This window comes from Rana temporaria, chromosome 1 (genome assembly GCF_905171775.1).
Source record: "Rana temporaria chromosome 1, aRanTem1.1, whole genome shotgun sequence".
NCBI lineage: Eukaryota > Metazoa > Chordata > Amphibia > Anura > Ranidae > Rana > Rana temporaria.
The window spans coordinates 430,496,108-430,514,663 of NC_053489.1; the positions used below are offsets into that span (position 1 = coordinate 430,496,108).

At 39.7% G+C, this 18,556-nt stretch overlaps 1 protein-coding gene across 1 annotated transcript in view; it reads right to left on the reverse strand.

Annotated features, from left to right (window-relative positions):
• The window catches only part of LOC120915216 (fibrillin-2-like), a 190,197-nt gene that overhangs the window by 109,004 nt on the left and 62,637 nt on the right, over window positions 1-18,556 (reverse strand). Inside the window, exons 3-4 of the mRNA XM_040325539.1 lie at window positions 15,990-16,072; window positions 14,755-14,853 (exon numbers count right to left, since the gene is read on the reverse strand). Coding sequence (XP_040181473.1) covers window positions 14,755-14,853; window positions 15,990-16,072 — 182 coding nt within the window. The remainder of the gene's footprint in view (window positions 1-14,754; window positions 14,854-15,989; window positions 16,073-18,556) is intronic.

Here is an 18,556-nt window from a genome sequence, read left to right on the forward strand (position 1 = left end):
AAAGGGGTCTCATTACCAAGGTGTCACACATCCCATCTCATGATGAGTAAAAGCAAAGAGCTCTCGCAAGACCTTTGCAACCTTATTTTTGCAAAACATACTGATGGCATTGGTTACAGAAGGATTTATAAACTTCTGAATGTTCCAGTGAGCACTGTTGTTGTCATAATTCAGAAGTTTAAAGAAGATAATTTCACCATAAACTGGCCACGACCAGGTGCTCCGCCCAAGATTTCTGACATAAGAGTGAAAAGAATTATCAGAAGAGTTGTCCAAAAGCCAAGGACCATTTGTGGAAAGATTCAGAAAGACCTGGAATTAGCAGGTACAATTTTTTCAAAGAAAACAATAAGTAATGCACTGAACCACCATGGCCTGTATACACTCTCTCCGCGCAAGGCTCCATTGCTGAAGAAAAAGCATGTTGGAGCACCTTTAAAGTTTGCTGTACAACATTTAGACAAGCCTGTGAAATACTGGGAGAATGAGACCAAAATTTACCTCTTTGGGTGCCATAATACACACCATATTTGGAGGTCAAATGGCACTGCATATCACCCCCAAAAAAAACATATCAACAGTGAATTTTGGAGGTGGGAACATCATGGTGGGGGCTGTTTTTCAGCATACGGTACTGGCAAATTTATTTAGTTGAAGGAAGGATTATTGGAAAGATGTATCGAAACATTTTTGATAAAAATCTGCTGCAATCTACCAGGAAGATGAAGATGAAATGAGAGAGAATATTTCAGCAAGACAATTATCCCAAATGCAAAGCCAAGGAAACACTGGTTTCATAGAAAGAAAATAAAGCTGCTAGAACGGTCCAGCCAATCAGCCAATCACCTGACTTGAATCCAATAGAAAATCTATAGAAATAACTAAAGATCAGAGTTCATAGAAGAGGCCCACGGAACTTTCAAGATTTGAAGACTGTTTGTGTGGAAGAATGGGCCAAAATCACACCTGAGCAATGCATGTGACTAGTTTCTCCGTACAGGAGGAGTCTTGAAGTTGTCATTACTAACAAAGGATTTTGTACACAGCATTAAATACATTTCAGTTGGCGTGTTCAATACTTTTTCCCTGTGTCATTTCATTTTATTACGCATACTTTAATTTATGAACTTATTTGTTTTGGTTTCTTTATATATATGGATTGCATGGGTTGTTACTGACATGTGGTGAAAATGTCATGTCAATAGCACCTTTAGTCTAGGTTCACACTGAATGCGGGTTTGAAATCATGCGAGTTCAGCTGAACTCACACAATTTCAAACCGACATTTAAGTCCGACTTTGGGTTCATGCACAGATGGCTATTTAAATTGCCCCCAAAGTTGCCAAAAGTAGTGCAGAAACTACTTTTGGGAATAGGTGCAGCACCGCAAAGTCGTTGTCGCACCAATTTTGGACGGTGTCGTTGGCCGCAATAGGCTCTGATTTGGCATGCGATTCGACATGTGTGAACGAGGGCTTCGAAATATATTTACCTAAAAAAATGGTGAAGCGTTCAATACTTATTTTACCTGCTGTATATCCTGATTTAAACAAAATCATACTGGCACAGTGCTTCCACAGACATGTTCTACCCTATGCTGACAATGCTTATTGAGTTTATGGGCAACACTATCCCCCATTCCTAAACATTACAGAGATGGACTACATAGAGCTGTAGGACACATTGTGCTAGTACATTCTGCCATAGTCACCCCTGAAAAATTGCGATTTTCAGCTACATATCTCTATCAACCTCCCAGGAGCTTTAATAAATATAAATAATAATATTAGCTCCTGCCCTTTACCTCCTATCATATATAGGTACCAATAACTGATGTAGGTATCTGTACAACTGAACACTTTTCCCATAAACAGATTACTTAAAGGTATCGGCTTCACAATCCAACTGTCAGTTAAGTAACTGTATACTGTAACCAAAGCATTGACGTCCTTTAAAGCAAACCCTTGGTTAGAAAAAACAGACAGAAACAACATGTGTGCATGAAAGCAGGCACCATATGGCTCCAGGAAACATTGCTGCTTTTAGTCTCTGCCTATGGACAGTGCCACACATGCCTAGGATCTTATTTAATAAACATCCATTTTGTGGTTGTGGGAAATGGGCACACTTTGATCTTGCTATTACATGCTAGTTGCAAGAAAATTTTTACGGGTAGCTGTACCTAAAGCATCATACACACTGCTAGTTTTATTTCTGTTCCACCCAGCGTACTGAATGGAAAAAAACCTGACAGCTCAGAGCGGAGCGGCTGTATTTTCAATCCAATGTTCGTACAGCGACCCCCCTGCCAGAACACTTCAGTTTGCGCTCTCAGCCATTGGCTGAGAACGCTGATCGGGAGCCGGTCGGGAGAACCTTTTAGGTCATGCCTCTTCGACAGAAGTCGGCCGAACAGCTGGCTGCTAGACGGGCTGCAGTATACAAGGGCCAAATGTTGGCTGATTTCTATTAAACCACTGAATGCCGCCTGATATTCAGCCCATGTGTATGAGACTTTAAGTTGCACTGTGGCACAATTGATTCCTATGGGTAGGCTGTACTGCAATGGGCAAATAAAGTCTGCTATCAGTAATCTCACCCATAGGAATGAATGGGGCTGCAGTATGAATGCATTGTAATAGGACCCATCAGGGACATTTCCCGAGCAAATGCTGTGCGACGCGAGGTGGGGGTCGCAAAGTGGGTAAAAGGTAAGCATTTTGCACCCTGGGGATGAGTAGAGTGGCATTAAAGTGGTAGTAAACTCTGTTTTACCACTTGTACCTACAGGCATTGTAAGGCTTACACAGTTTAGGAGATATTCAGAGTGCATGCAGCCGTCAACGTCACAGGCACATACACTTTGAAGCTCCAGCATACTGTGCCAGACCTTCAGAGTTCGTGGAGTAAACGGCGACTCCCATACGCCGATGCACAGGAGTGATGTCATAACGCCCCTGGCCACTCATGTAGCCAAATGGCGTGAACCCGGGCGGAAGACCGGGGGAAAATGACAGCCCTCTCTGCAATGACAGCGTGCCACTGGAGGGCTTAGTTCTATCCATGCAAGTAAAGGGTGAGCCAACTCAATGTTGAAACCTATGGACTAAAACTGGGATGCCATTAAAGGTCATGTGTGTGTAAAGGTAGGTGTCCTAATACTTTTGACAATATAGTGTATATTTAGAAGTCTATGCACTTTGTTTTTTAGTAGATTAGACATGCCTAAAAAAAAAATGGTTACGTATTGCATTGTATGCTGGGTGAGTCACTCAAATCTGTAGGCTTAAAGGTGTTTGGTTAAGTATCACAGGATCTGAACAATTAAAAGGTATTGTCAGGTACCTTGACTTCATATGCCATGTGTAGTACCAACTGTACAGGAAACCTTTGGTGACCACTGGAAACTTTTGGAAGACCTTCCTTTTGATGAAGCATAGATACATTGGAGCTACTCATTTAACTGTGTGGAGAGTTTGCTACATATGTAAGATGCACCTAATGGACATTGGATGAAAAGGCTCTGTTCCAAGCCTTCATGTACGAATCCCGTAGGAGATACTCCTTTGTAGGGGATACAAGGGGGAGCTCAGTAGATTCAAAAAAACATGTTCCACTCATAGGAACTCCCAGGATCAATTGTCAGTGGAAAAAGTACAAAAGGTTTGTAAGGATAAGAGAGAAAAAAAAAGATCCCAGGAGTTTGTGAACAGGTTGTTGGTTCAGCTGCAGCTCAATACTTTCCCTAGGACTAAAATAATCTCTTTCTTTTTATATGTTCCAAAAAATACATATATATTAAAAACGCTGGATGGTGTAGGTGGAAACATTCCGAGCCAAACTTTTCTTGAATCATTGTGAATACATCCAGCAATCTCCATGCATTAACTCTTTAACTGCTTTTATACCAGCACCAGATGCAAAAACGAATAGTAATAAAATATAACTGCAATAGTTTTTCCTGGGATATAATTCACACAGAAAATTGAGAAAAAAAAGATGGATTTATTGATCTTCCATAATTTTCTTTCATGCTGAAAATAGTAAATTATTAAAAATTAAAGAAGATTAGTGAAAAGTACTTAACTTTGTCAACTGTATTTATAATCGATCTTGTTGCCTTGTTCTTGTTTTCTGATTGTAAACTATTTACCAAACTCAATGAAAATTTTCAAACTGTCCTTGTTTAAATAGGGGGAATGTGACTACAGCTTGCCTGTACTAGAAGAAAAGAATGGCCCTTCCTTCCGGTCTTTAAAAAAATCAACCTTTCGGTTAAGACCCATGTGTCATGTAAAACAAATGTTCCATTCAATAATACTGGGCCAGATTTAACATCCAGGGATGCTGATAAACTGCCAACATTTTTTTAATGGTAAAATGTTTTATTTTACTCCACAAAGGACTTTAGGAAAAATCAAATATTAATTATTTTACTCCAAATTTAAAAAGCCCTAAATAACCTGTCCTCATAAATTGTACAAGACCTAGACATGCTATAAATTGAAAAAGTTGGTGTGCTAAAGAAATTTAGGAAAGACATTTATTTAAACCCTCACTACAATATCTGTGTGTATTTTGTAAGTTTTCCAAAGCAGACATTTGGACCACCCAAGGATCTCCCTGCCCTTGAGGTGCCAAGTCTACCCATCTTCGGTGGCCTTCAAAAGAGTGGCTTGACCTTTTGAAGGCGTTTGTATTTATTTTATATGTAGATGTGGCAAGCAGAGCCAGACTACACCAGTAGAGTCAAGTAGCCTAATAGAGACTTTTCAAAAGAAACAAGATGGGTTGATGGGTTGTTTACCCTACATTTATTAGTGAATCGACTTTGGGTAGGCTGAATCTTTAATAAGGTAAATCAATTTTCTGATAGTAAAAATTGCCACACTGATGCTATTTTTAAGATTTGTATGTGTCATAGCAGTGGACAGCAGGACCAGTCAATTTATTTGGTAAGCTATTAACAGGTTGAAAAAATGGATAATAATTTTTTTACAAATACAAAAGAAAATTACGAAGGCGTTTTAAGAAAAATGCTTTGGTATGTTACCGCTGAGTTCTGTAGACTGTTTTTTGAGGACACCCTCACCCAAAAGTTGTTATTTATTACAGAAGAGACATGCTACAGTATCTCACAAAAGTGTGTACACCCCTCACATTTTTGCAAAAACAATTATTATATCTTTCCATGTGACGACACTGAACAAATTACACTTTGCTACAATGTAAAGTAGTGAGTGTACAACTTGTATAACAGTATAAATTTGCTGTCCCCTCAAAATAACTCAACACATATGCCCTGTACACACGGTAGGTTAGTCTGATGAAAACGGTCTGATGGATTTTTCCATCAGTTATCTGATGAAGCTGACTGATGATCAGTCGTGCCTACACACCATCAGTTAAAAAAACGATCGTGTCAGAACGCTGTGACGTAAAAACGACGTGCTGAAAAAAATGAAGTTCAATGCTTCCAAGCATGCGTCGACTTGATTCTGAGCATGCGTGGATTCTTAACCGATAGACGTACCCACAGACGATCATTTTTTTCTATAGGTTTTTTATCCATCAGATAATTTTAAAACAAGTTCCTATTTTTTTAACCTATGGATAAATAACCGATGGGGCACACACACAATCGGTTTGGTCTGATGAAAAAGGTCCATCAGACCATTTTCATCAGACTAACCTATCGAGTGTTCACAGCAATAGCCATTAATGTTCAAACTGCTGGCAACAAAAGTGAGTACACCCCTAAGTGAAAATGTCTGAATTGAGACCAAAGTTTCAATATTTTGTGTGGCCACCATTATTTTCCAATGAGTCACATGATACCGGGGAAGGAAAATGGCAAATTAGGCTGAATTTGGACATTTTCACTTAGGGATGTACTCACTTTTGTTGCCAGCGGTTTAGACATTAACCTCCCTGGCGGTATGATTCTTTCAGAAAAAAGGTGCTGAAAGCGGTACCATTATTTGCAAGGAAATTTGGCGTTTTATACTGTAGGCCTGTAATTTTTAGGAATAACTCACTTAAATCTGACCAAACAAGAGTATTGTAGGGATCCCGGGTATGACATTTTTTAAAAAACAAAATTATAAATTATAATATAATAAATAATTATAAATAATTATAACAAATAATAATATAATTATAATAAAAATTATTCAATAATGTAATCAACTCAAAATCACTGAAATTTGCTCAGTTGCAGAATTGTCGCTGTCATTACTTTTATTTGTTTATGACGAATTTCCCCACAAATCGCTATCGCACAATTCTGCAAGTGATTATAATTTATTATCGCTGTTTTCTAGCTGCTCTAAAACCATTTTTGACATAAAGGCAGAAAGAAAGGTTTTTATTATATAAAAGTACATGTAGGACACTGGGCAGACCACTAGGGACAAGGGTGGTGTGTATTTTTTACATACAGTACTGTAATCTATAAGATTACAGTATACTGTATGTATTGTGTTTGTTTACGTTTTAGAATTTGGCGCCGTTCTCCGCTCCCGTGCGTCGTAACGTCGCAAGGAACGGAGATCGGCGGCACAGGAGGACGCTGTGTATATCGAGCGAGCACCCGCTCGCTCACACAGCGCGGTGGCATCGCTGGATCCAGGGACAAGGTAAGTAAACACAGTCTGTGGATCCAGCGAGGCAAGCCCGAGTCTGACTCGGGGTTACCGATCGCAGCACAGAAATCTAACCCAGAGTCAGACTCGGGAACACCGCCAGGAGAGTTAATAGCTGTGTGTTGAGTTGTTTTGAGGGGACAGGAAATGTACACTGTTATAAAAGCTGTACACTTACTTCTTTACATTGTAGCAAAGTGTAATTTCTTCAGTGTTGTCACATGAAAAGATATAATAAAATATTTACAAAAATATGAGGGGTGTACTCACTTTTGTTAGACACTGTATGTCTTTTCTGAAATAAAGGCTTCTTACCTTCCTCATTACAATGTTCTTTAGAATGTACACAGAGTGGCACACGCACATGTGCAGGAGTCACGCCATCACGTGCTAGCCAATCAAGATGGCCTAAGATCCCACACTGGGATAAAACTGGAAAGAAGGTGCCAGCATTTTCAAGGCAGATTGTAGATTTTGCATTGCTGGAGCAGAGGTAATTATTTTTAGACTTTAGCTCTGCTTTCAGTTGGTCTTTATATTACCCTTCTGTAGTTCATTGCACAGCAGGATTACAAATGGGGGAAAAAGGGGCAGCAAGTAAGTATTACTATACTGCACAGTAGGAGTAGGAACAGTACAGGAAAAGGGGTAAGGCTTAGTACACACAATGAGAATATCGGACAAATGATCGTTCATTTTTTGTTTGCATGCTAGTCTCCATATCGAAAATGAAGAGGTTGCTAAAGTACGAAAAAATCGGAGGTGATGTGATGCATTGTATTGTATATGTATTGTATTTTCGGACAAAAACTGTACTGGTTAAACAAAAATTGTATGATCTGGTATGATAAGAGAAAAGTTTTCATGTTTGTCCCTTCAGATAATTTCGGACGAAAGCTGTGTACTTAAAATCAGATTATCGTACGACCGATTCGAAAGCGGTATTTTTTTGTTTGATTTTCTGATTGTGTGTACAGGGCTTTATTAGAAACAAGAACTACTCCTTTAGACTCAATTCACATCTATGCATGTTGCTTTTGAGCATCTCTGCAGTGCTTTTTGCTGTGCTTTCTGCGTTTTTTTAACTGCGTCTATACCGCAATTTGCGGTTTGTCTTTTTTTTTATATTCACTGCAAATAGCTGGTTGCTAAGGAGCGGGTCGTGAAATCCGGTCCCCTCATCCTTAGCAACGGATGAGTCATCAGCTGTTAGGGGGCTTCCCCCTGACACCTGAATATAAAAAAAAATTGCCAGCTAAAGAAATTAATTAAAAAAACAGCGTGGGGTCCCCCCTCAGTCCATACCAGGGCCTTTGGCCTGCTGACAGCTGATAACTCATTCGTTGCTAAGGACACGGTGGCCGGCTTCCCGACTTGCTCCTTAGTAACCAGCTATATACAGTGAATGTAAAAAAAAAAAAGCAAAACGCAAATCGTGGTTAAAAACACAGTAAAACCGCAGCACTTACATTTTGGATGTGGGTCCATTGAAGTCTATTACAAGCAAAAAGCTGCATTTTGCGGGAAAAAAGTCCCCGACCCTTTTAAAAAACGTAGAGGCACAAAAAAGTATTGATGTGAACGTGTTCTATAGGAACCCATGTTAAAAAATTCTCTGTATTTCTGCAAAATGCAAAAATCATCAAAACACACATTAGTGTGAATCAAACCTAAATATGCAATTACAGCCCGGGATTGATTCAACTGCATTGTTCTAGCTGCAATAGAGAAAAGTGCTGTCTGAGAGGGGTGTCTGGATTAGAAAACTGACTGAGTAGAATTAAACTCTTTCTTGCAAGGTGAAACAGTTAGGACTTATGCATTTTAATTGTGAATTTAACTGTCTGCCTACACTTCGGCTTTAAGTACGTTTGAAAATCTGAACATTTGATTTTTTTTTTAAATGGACACACACATTGTTTTATGACTTAGTTTTTTTTAACTTGAACAAATACCATCTCTAAATGTTCGCTTTCAAATTCCTTTCCTTTTCTTTTTTAAACAATGTTTAAGCAAGTTGCTATGTTTAATGTATAAATATTGAGTTACCATAGATGTATGTGACAAACCTAGTGGAACGTCTATTGAAGCTATAACAAACATAAGGCATAGAAAAACACGAATCACAAACTGACAGATTATCCCCTGGTGATTAAAGCCTTCTCCATTGTGAAATTATGTATAACATGAAAAACAAAGATAATGTGAATGTAACTAGTACTTAACTAGTCCTACAAATGCCAGAGCAGTCTAGTTATTAGGGATCTGTAAAATAGCAAGTCAGGTCTGATGTTACTCATTACATTCTGAAATTGCGCAGCCCTGTAGTAAAAATACAAATTAAGCAGGGGGAGTCTAAAAATTTAAAGATCAGCAAATCAGAATAGGGAATATGAACATGTTTATTGCAGTGCTGTGATGTTTGATATCCTTCACATAACTTGTCCCTTCACATGATGTATTTCCGTTATGTCTAACTTTTATGATTTGTTGCGTCTATAAGGCACCATATTGGTTTATTCAGCTTTTTAAAAATCTTATCTTTAGCAATAATTGTCCAACTAGGAAAGGCGAGTATTCTTATTTGAATCTTGGATTGCTTTGTGTATTTGTTGCAGATCTTTAGAGTAACCCAGTGTGAAACTTTGTCTCTATGCAGGAAGTTTCTGTAAGGGCTCATTTACACTGCGCTTTGGCTTCAACACACATTAAAGGCTAGTTTACACTTGCTTCTAAACAAGGCTTCGGACAGGCTTTGTTAAATCTCTCTGAACGGCAGTCAAAGTTCCTGTCACTAAATAAAATGGTTAGCTTACCTTCCTTTTTACACCTTGCTTTTCCTTCTTTTTGCTTCAGCTTTGCTTCAAAAATTATACCCCATGTAGCTTTCGTGGTGCATCAAAGCATCTTCAAAGCCTCCATAGTAGTCTATGGCAAAGCTCGCTTGAAGCCCCACTGAAGCCTCAGCGAAGCCCCACAAAGCCTTACCGAAGCTCCACCAAATGCTCATTGAAGCCCCATTGAAGCCCCACCAAAGCCTCATCGAAACCCCACCAAAGCCTCATCAAAGCACCAAGCAAAAGCAAGGTGTAAACAGGGCTAACCATTTATTTAGTGACAGGAGCTTTGACTGGCATTCAGAGAGATTTAACAATGCGTGTCCAAAGCCATGTTTTGAAGCAAGTGTAAACTAGCCCTAATAAACCAGTTCTTCTGCTCTACCTTCTTGGGCAGGGTGACTGTTCTTGTCTATGCCCCTTCCTATAGTTGTCTGTGGAAAACCTGTAGAGGGTGTGGCCGATGGACCCCTCCCACAGTTCTACTGTCTGTATAGTGTATTTAGTGCACAATGACAATGCCACTACTACTATGACAAGGTAATACATGGGTTTTCAAAGGCATTTGGTGCACACAAAGTGGATTTATATCCTTTGTTGCTATAGAGGCATGTATTTAAGTGAAAGTTTTTGTGCCTGGAGTTCACCTTTAAATGGTCAGTATGAATGTTACAAAGTCCTTCTATAAATTCTAAATGATTGGTATAACAGAGGACTAAAAGATTAAAATAGTTTGAAATTTGGCACCAAGGACCACTCCAGACAAAGAATTGGCTATTTTACTTTTGTACAGGGTTAAATTCTTCCCAGCTTAGAAATTTTAGTGATTTCCCCTTGATATCCAAGAAATACAAATTAGCTAAATCCCTCCTGGTTTACTTTCTAACATTCCTGATAGTACATGGGGGACCCTTTTCTCTGAATCCAGCCTAGAGGCACGCTCTGCGTTTCCTGGAGGCTCCTATTGCCTAGTGCCAAAAGAAACACTCATTTAATTAGTGCAGCCTGGAGACTGAGCCCAGACTGGGAGAGAGAAAAAAAATACTTTCACAAAACAAGATTCAATTAAAAGTCTTAAGATATCCTTTAAAAAACTGCAGTTGTTTGTTTTCAAGGGGGAATATCTGAAAATAAACTTTTTTTGGGGAGTGCACAAAATGAAAATGTATGAAATGTACAGCAACAAACGGATCAAAGTTGTTAATGTGGAATTTTTTTGTTTATGTGGAAATATCAGAGGATCAATACAGCTGGCTTTTAGCTTGTACAACATATACTGTATAGTTATAATTTAGAAAAAGACAAAGGTCCATTAAATTCAGTTCTTCATCAATTCTAGCTGTGTGTAACCATAGGAAGGCCAAATAAAATAACATGATTGACCAATGGAAAACCTTGGCAGTAAAAATACATTCCATCTCTCTCAAAAAAAAGGCAGACGCTAATTCTGGATGGATCAAGATATCCCAAATCACTACCTCTTAGGCTCCATTCACATCTGTGTTTTTAGGCGTTTTTCTGCTGTAAGCCTCAGCTCTAAAGATGCCCAATAAGATGATTGTAACAGACTTTGCTGCAGATTCCTACCTTTTGTAGGAATCTGTTCCTCTGTGTCTAGTGAGTCGAATGGGAGTGGTTTCATAATTTTCAATCAACTGTGCAGCTGCAGGGCACTAATGAGGAAAGCTGCTGGGTCTGCACCCCTTTAGCCGTGATTTCCTATTGGGAGTATCTCACCAAAAATACATTTTTTGTTGCAGGGGATGCCTGAAATATTACTATTTTAGTGTAGACTTCTGGGAAAATTTGTGAGCCAATCACACAAGCAGGAAATTATGTTTCTGGGGGGCGTTCTGTACACATTCTGTGTACAGAACACCTCCAGGTAGCCATATTGCATTGCATTTTTTTTTAAATTACAGAGCTGCATATTGAACAGGAAAGCTAATTTGTTAATAACATTCAATTACAATATGCCTTGTATTGCAATTGCATACGTTATATATTTTTTTCTTTATTTGCTAATTGTTTTCGACACGAAAGTGGAGTTACTTTTTAAACATTTACCTGGAACCTCTCACAAATCAAGCGCTGTCCTGCTGGCAGCCCACTCCTCTCTCTTCCTAGTCTCACAGGAGGCTCTGAGAGCAGATAGAGCCATAGGCTATTGCTGCCATCAGTCAAATCTTGTGAAGAGGGCAATGCAATTGCACAGAACGGGTACGTATAACTTATTTTTAATTTTAATAATAAAATAACATTTATTGTCACTTTAGGAATTAAAGGCATCAATGTGCACCTGCAAAAGGGCTGCCTGTTTTTGTGCATTGCAGGAATGTGTACAATTTTGTGCATGTTCCCGCAGCATAAAAATGTAAAGCTAGCCTAACAAAGGGGGTTATTTATGAATTGTTTTGCAATTACAAACAATACTGCTTTATTCAAACGGAGACAGGTGGCAGCTGCAGCCATTGGTAGAAGAGACCCACCAGACCCAAGCCCATTTCTTGCTCTGGGCAAGCTATCATTGGTTTGAGGACACCAGGTACAGAAGGTCAGTAATAGCATTTAAGTGATCTAGCTGTACATACTGTACATACATGCTGCTACCTTTCAGAATTGGGAGTAACATCAATTTCTTATTCAGAAAGGAGCTAAAACTCTTGCAGTAAATCTCCCTCATAGAGTAACTGTAACTTGCAGTTTACTAAATAGGTGCAAAGTTAAAAGAAATTATAAAAAAACGGGTTCAGAATGGCAAAATACACACATATACTGTAGAATAATACAAAGTAGAATACAAATGTTGCAAAAAAAATAGACTCTTCACAGCAATATTTTTGTGGCTTAATCAGGGTAACATGTGGCTGCATAGCCATAGTCTCTATGAGACTGTGTAACAGACAGTCTAGCTGTGAATCACTACTTTAGTAAAACAATGCAGAACTTAAACAGAGAATTTAATTATCCTCATAAACAGTGAAGTCTAGGGTGGCACTGGTAGCACAGGAGAACAGCTTGAGGGATCCAAGTTTCATGAATGATGGGCCACCGTACTGGACTTGGGAGTAGCAACTGGAGAGGTGCTTCCCGTTTTTGCTGGCTCTTAGAGAAGCTGCATGCTATAAAGCTCTGGCCTTGCTGCCTGCATGCCAATTCTGACATTTTGACAGTGGAGGGCCATTAACCTAGCTGCAGATGACTTGTCTAAATATCTTTGTGTCACAAGGTGTGGCCTCTCTAAGCTACTGAGACTTTACAAGGCAGAGAGTCTAGGTAAACCAATATTTATATAAAAATATATAATATTTATTAGAATAAGGTTAAAAATGTATGAAAATAAATTTTTTACTTTATTCTAATAAATATTATATATTTTTTATATAAATATTGGTTAACCTAGACTCTCTGCCTTGTAAAGTCTCACAAGAGTATCCAATCCAATTTTGCACTTTAATCAGGGACGTGGGCAGAGTGTCTTCTTTCACTTTAGTTTTTGTCACTACCACATACTCTAAGCTACCGAGGGAGGGAAGCTAAAAAAAAATCTTCCCTGGACGTGTCAAGGACCTCAGGGAGTTGCCTGCATCCCAGCATGGTCATAAATGGGCACATTATTATACATTGTCCACACTAGACCACCAAGGTATGAAGTAAAGTATTTCTATTGCACTAGTTAGGTGCACATTCTTAGACAACTTCATTAAAACTATTTTAAGTTATTTACTTTTTGTTGTACTGTTGTTATTTGTCCATGTCAATATGGACCAAAATTTTGAGGAATGTTTCCAACACCTTTTTTGAATATATGCCACAAAGAATTAAGGCAGTTATGAAGGCAAAGGGGGGTCCTACTAGGTACAAGCAAAGCATACCAAATAAAGTGGCCGGTGAGTGTATAACTTATAATAGTCTGCAGGCAGAGAGGAGGAAGAAGAGGCCACCTGGGTCCGGGACCTAGTTTAGTTTCACAGCTCTGTTTGTCATTTAATAATGTCTGTCCCATGTGAGCTGAAGTATAAAATGATACATTTCTTAAAAGGCATGTGGGCAGCATGAATCTAAAGTAACCTTATAGGCACAATACTCCCCCACCAGTGGAACCCTTAGGCCAGGGGTCTCAAACTGGTGGCCATCCAACTGTTGCGGAACTACAAGTTTCATCATGCCTCTGCCTGAGGGAGTCATGCTTGTAACTGTCAGCCTTGCAATGCCTCCTGGGACTTGTAGTGTCACAATAGCTGGAGGGCCGCCAGTTTGAGACCCCTGCTTTAGGTGTTCCTAACTGTAAGCCCCCTAGAGGCAGAGAGGAGGAAGAGAAGATGTCCACCATCCCATCTTAGGAGGATTATCATATACTGTACAAGCTATATGAAACCAACCTGGAGGTGAGAGTTCTGTGAGAACAGAGGTGGCACATAGTGTGTGAAGTTTCAGGCACCTATTTTGAGACATGGGGTGTTGGTTGATTCATGGAACTCTATTTCACAGAATGCTATATGCATTACTAGTATTGTGTAAATCAGAAATTGTTGAATTCATGACTTTAAATTTTACTCACTGATGTTATATGTGTGTGTTATTCATCAAGTCATAATTGTGGTATAAGGAGCACATATGCACATCAGTTTGAGTTATTTATTGGTGATTCATTTATTTATTGCCCTTTATTGAAACACTGTAATACAACAGCTCAGCATACAATATATCTGTTTATCGTATATCCTGTGTGGGAACACACCTTGATGCTATCGGCATCCTTGCAATTTATTTTTTTCATTTGTTATTGGATTATAAATAGACTTTACATATATATATATATTTTATACTCCTAGACACAATCTCACAGGTAGAGCAGGAGCAACACTTTTTATTGGGTTCCTGTAACTGATTTCTCCTCTGCTGGATCACAACTAAACCAAATGTCAGCAGACAAATTTATGAAAACTGGCACAAGGTAGCTGTAGCAGTAGCTGTTATCTATATCAGACAATTGGTTGTGTAACCTTTGGTCCTCTTTACCAGTGCAGTCACAGGTGTACATGTAGACCATGAGGATTCAATTCTGTGAACTGTTTAATTGTTTAATGCATGAATGTGTTGAGAGCCTGTAACTGATGTAAGTATCAGGTTTATTGTCTCCTCCATGAGACACAGAGACAAAATTTGTGTCTTGCCTTATGGTATAACATCAAGTTTTTGTTGTTACAATCCATTTAATAATGAAAGTTTATATTTGTACATCTTGCTTTTGTATCCTCTCTTTAACTCACCTGCACCAGCCCCACAAGTAGGAGAAAGCTGTCCATTTAAACATGTACACATGTTTGGTCGCGAGCAAAATCCATCTCCACATGAATTCCGACAGATTGCTGCGGAAAAAAATGTATATATCAGTATATTAATATAGGCACAGAATTACATCATTCATAAGTTTTGTGTTTAAAAACAACAAAAAAAAAACATTGCATTTGGAGCAGTGGGCCAAATCTTCAAAGGAGATACGCAGGCGGAACTGCTGTTCAGCCTGCGTATCCCTGTGGCTATCTTTGGAAACGATCCTCAGAAGGATTTTTCCAAAGATAGTCAGAAGATCTGACATCTGTAAGAGACTTACACTGTCGGATCTTAGGATGCAGTACCGCATCCGCCGCTGGGGGCATTTCGAGTCGAAATGCCGCTTTGCGTATGCAAATGAGTACTTAAGCAGATCCACAAAGCTTTTTAGCTTTGTGTTTTCTGCGTAAGTTACGTTTTGCATACGTAAAATTAGGGATGCTTTTACAAGGCCTAAACTGTTTAGACCTTGTCTAGCCGCGTTTTTTTTAAAATTTCGAAAAAAATTTCCCGGCGCGTATTTTTTTTTTTACCCGACGCAACTTTATTGTCCCGTCGCGATCCACAAAGCCCGGCGTAAAGTACGTTCGCGCGATGCACGTCGGGAAAAATGACGTCACACGCATGCGCCGAACGTCCGGCGCGGGAGCGCGCCTCATTTGAATAGGAATCGCCCCCTCGAGCAGACGACCGCCTTGCGACGGAGGCACTTAGGTTACACGGCGTGTAATTTCTAGGTAAGTGCTTTGTGGATCGGGCACTTAGGTAGAAATTTAACGCCTGTGTAACTTAACTGCTGAAAGTTAAGTTTTGCAGCTTTTTTGAAGATTTGGCTCACTGTCTTTACTATCCTGTGATAGGAAACAGGCATAAGTTATAAGTCTATCCTGGGTTATTAAACTGAACTCAGCTGGCACTGGTTATGCCTATTCTACTCTCTCTTTTACTATGCAACCTTCCATACACAAGACTAAACTTTGAGCTCTAGAAATAAGAGAGCTATGGGCCAGATATTTAATATTCTCATACATGTGAAGATGAAAAAGGATTAAAAGTTCCAGGTGAAACGTTGAACTGATCCAATCTATAGCTGTTGTTTCAGTTGTGTGGATACTTGTTGAAACTTGGGGAACATAACTTTTTGAATGGAACGGAAAGAAAACACACTTACGAACAATGCACTGGTTTCCCCCTGGTAACGTTTTCCATCCTGGGCAACAGTAGGAATGGAACCGAGATCCACAAACATTTGGTCTGGAAAAAAAAAAGTTCCTTTTAAGTTTACAAGCTTTCATACTCTACACAATGTAATCTCTTCAAAAGATAAGGAAAGCCTTATTTACGCAGCCATAAAAAACTAGGCTCTAAAATACTGTCACCTCCAGACATGAGAGTGTGACCTGATTATTACAGAAAGGAGGTTAATGGTACCCTGGCACAAAATCATCTTCAGCATGCCAAAAGCAAACCAGTGGCTGTGCTTTATATCACTACACTGTAGAGTGCTGTAAGGGCAAAGGATGTCCTGCCAACATCATGACATCATAAAGACCTAAGTCAGCAGATAACACTTCCAAAACTCCTAGCATGAATGTCTGCATCTGCTCACTAATGCACTTATACTTTGACGGTTAATGCCCAGAAGGGTATGGAAACTTGTCAAGTGAATGTACAGTCTTCACTATTAAATATGTTTGAGGAATATCTGCATAATTAAAATTACCTTTGAATTTTTTTGTTTTCACCAGTAATGTATAGTTTGATTGTTTGTTGAATAAATAGTTTGTTGAATATTCATCAGAACAGGAATAGAAGGGAAATCTTCCAACAGGGACATTAGTTATGATGATTACCAGGTATTACTCTGACTTATGGCTATGGGACAGGAAGTGAAGGAAAATCTTCCCAATGTAACACAGATGGGTTATAATCCTCTCTGATGCCCTGTACACATGATCGGTTCGTCTGATGAAAACGGACCGATGGATTTTTTCATCAGATTTCCGATGAAGCTGACTTTCATCAGTCTTGGCTATACACCATTGGTTAAAAATCCGATCGTGTCAAACGCGGTGACGTAAAACACAACGACATGCTGACAAAAATGAAGTTCAATGCTTCCGAGCATGCGTCGACTTGATCCTGAGCATGCGTGGATTTTTGACCGATGGATTTCTCCACAGATGATCGCTTTTTTCTATCGTTTTTTTAACCATAAGAAAAATCGAAAACAGGTTCTATTTTTTTTCACCGATGGGAAAAAAACGATGGGGCCCACACACGATCGGTTCGTCCGATGAAAACGGTCCATCGGTCCGTTTTCATCAGACGAACCGATCGTGTGTACAGGGCATTACCCTATCCTAAACAAGTTCTGCCTTAAACTTGACAGGCATTGGAACGATATCAGTGGCAATACTCACAAGTGTGACTGATATAGTTAAAGTGCAACTAAACTTGCCACATAAAAATTGGCCAGCAGGTAGAGACTTTATATATAACCTCTGCATATCATCCCTGTCTTCACATTACAGTCCTCAGCCCCCCTTCACATTTTTGTCTCCCTGTATATCAACCCCTATTCAAATGGCAGTTCCCAGCTCCCTTCATATCATGCCCCTTTACATTCCTACCCTCGCCCCCTTAATAGTACCCCTCCTTCCCATTGTAGTCCCCAGCCCCCCTTCACATTCATTTCCTCACCCCCTTTATATCACCTTCTTACTTCAAATGGCAGCTCCCAGCCCCTTTCATATCACCCCCCTTCACATTCATGTCTTCACCCCCTTTATAGCACTGCCCTTCACATTCCTGTCCTCACCCCTTTTATAGCACCCCTTTCACATAACTGTCCTCACCCTCTTTATAGCACTCCTCATCACATAACTATCATCACCCCCTTTATAGCCCCCCCTATCACATAACTGTCCTCACCCCCTTTATAGCATCCTCATTATATTCCTGTCCTCACCCATTTTATAGCACTCCCTTTTCACATAACTGCCCTCACTCCCTTTATAGCACCCATCACATGCCAGTCCCCCCCTCCCCCCATTTTATAGCATTCCTTTTCACACTGCTGTCCCCAGCCCCCCTTCACATTCCTGTCCTCACTCCCTTTATAGCACCCCCCTTGACATTCCTGTGCTCACCCCCTTTTTAGAACCCCCTTCACACCGCAGTCCCCAACCCCCTTGCACAACAGCTGACATCGAAAGCAGCTGACTTTGGATGTGTGGCAAAGCGATGGACGGAGGGCGGGACCTTTCCCAGTTAACTGATTGGTTGCTAGAATGCAGGGAGGTTCTAGCAACCAATCAGTTAACTGAGCCAGCCCCCGCCCTCCGTCCATCGCTGTGCTGCTCTTCAATGTCAGATCTGTAGAGACAACAGAGCTAGTGGCGGCTGAGGGAAAAAAGCATAATCTAAATGGCGCAACTGCAGCGGGGCTGGACAGAACATTGACTCGGTCTGGACTCTGCCCGCGGTCCGCCATTTAGTAATGCTAGTATGTTTACTACTTTATCCCTGACTATATATATATATATATATATATATATATATATATATATATATATATATAGACTATATTACCAAAAGTATTGGGATGCCTGCCTTTACACGCACATGAACTTGAATGGCATCCCAGTCTTAGTCCGTAGGGTTTAATATTGAGTTGGCCCACCCTTTGCAGCTATAACAGCTTTAAAGCGGAGGTTCACCCTCAAAATGAACTTT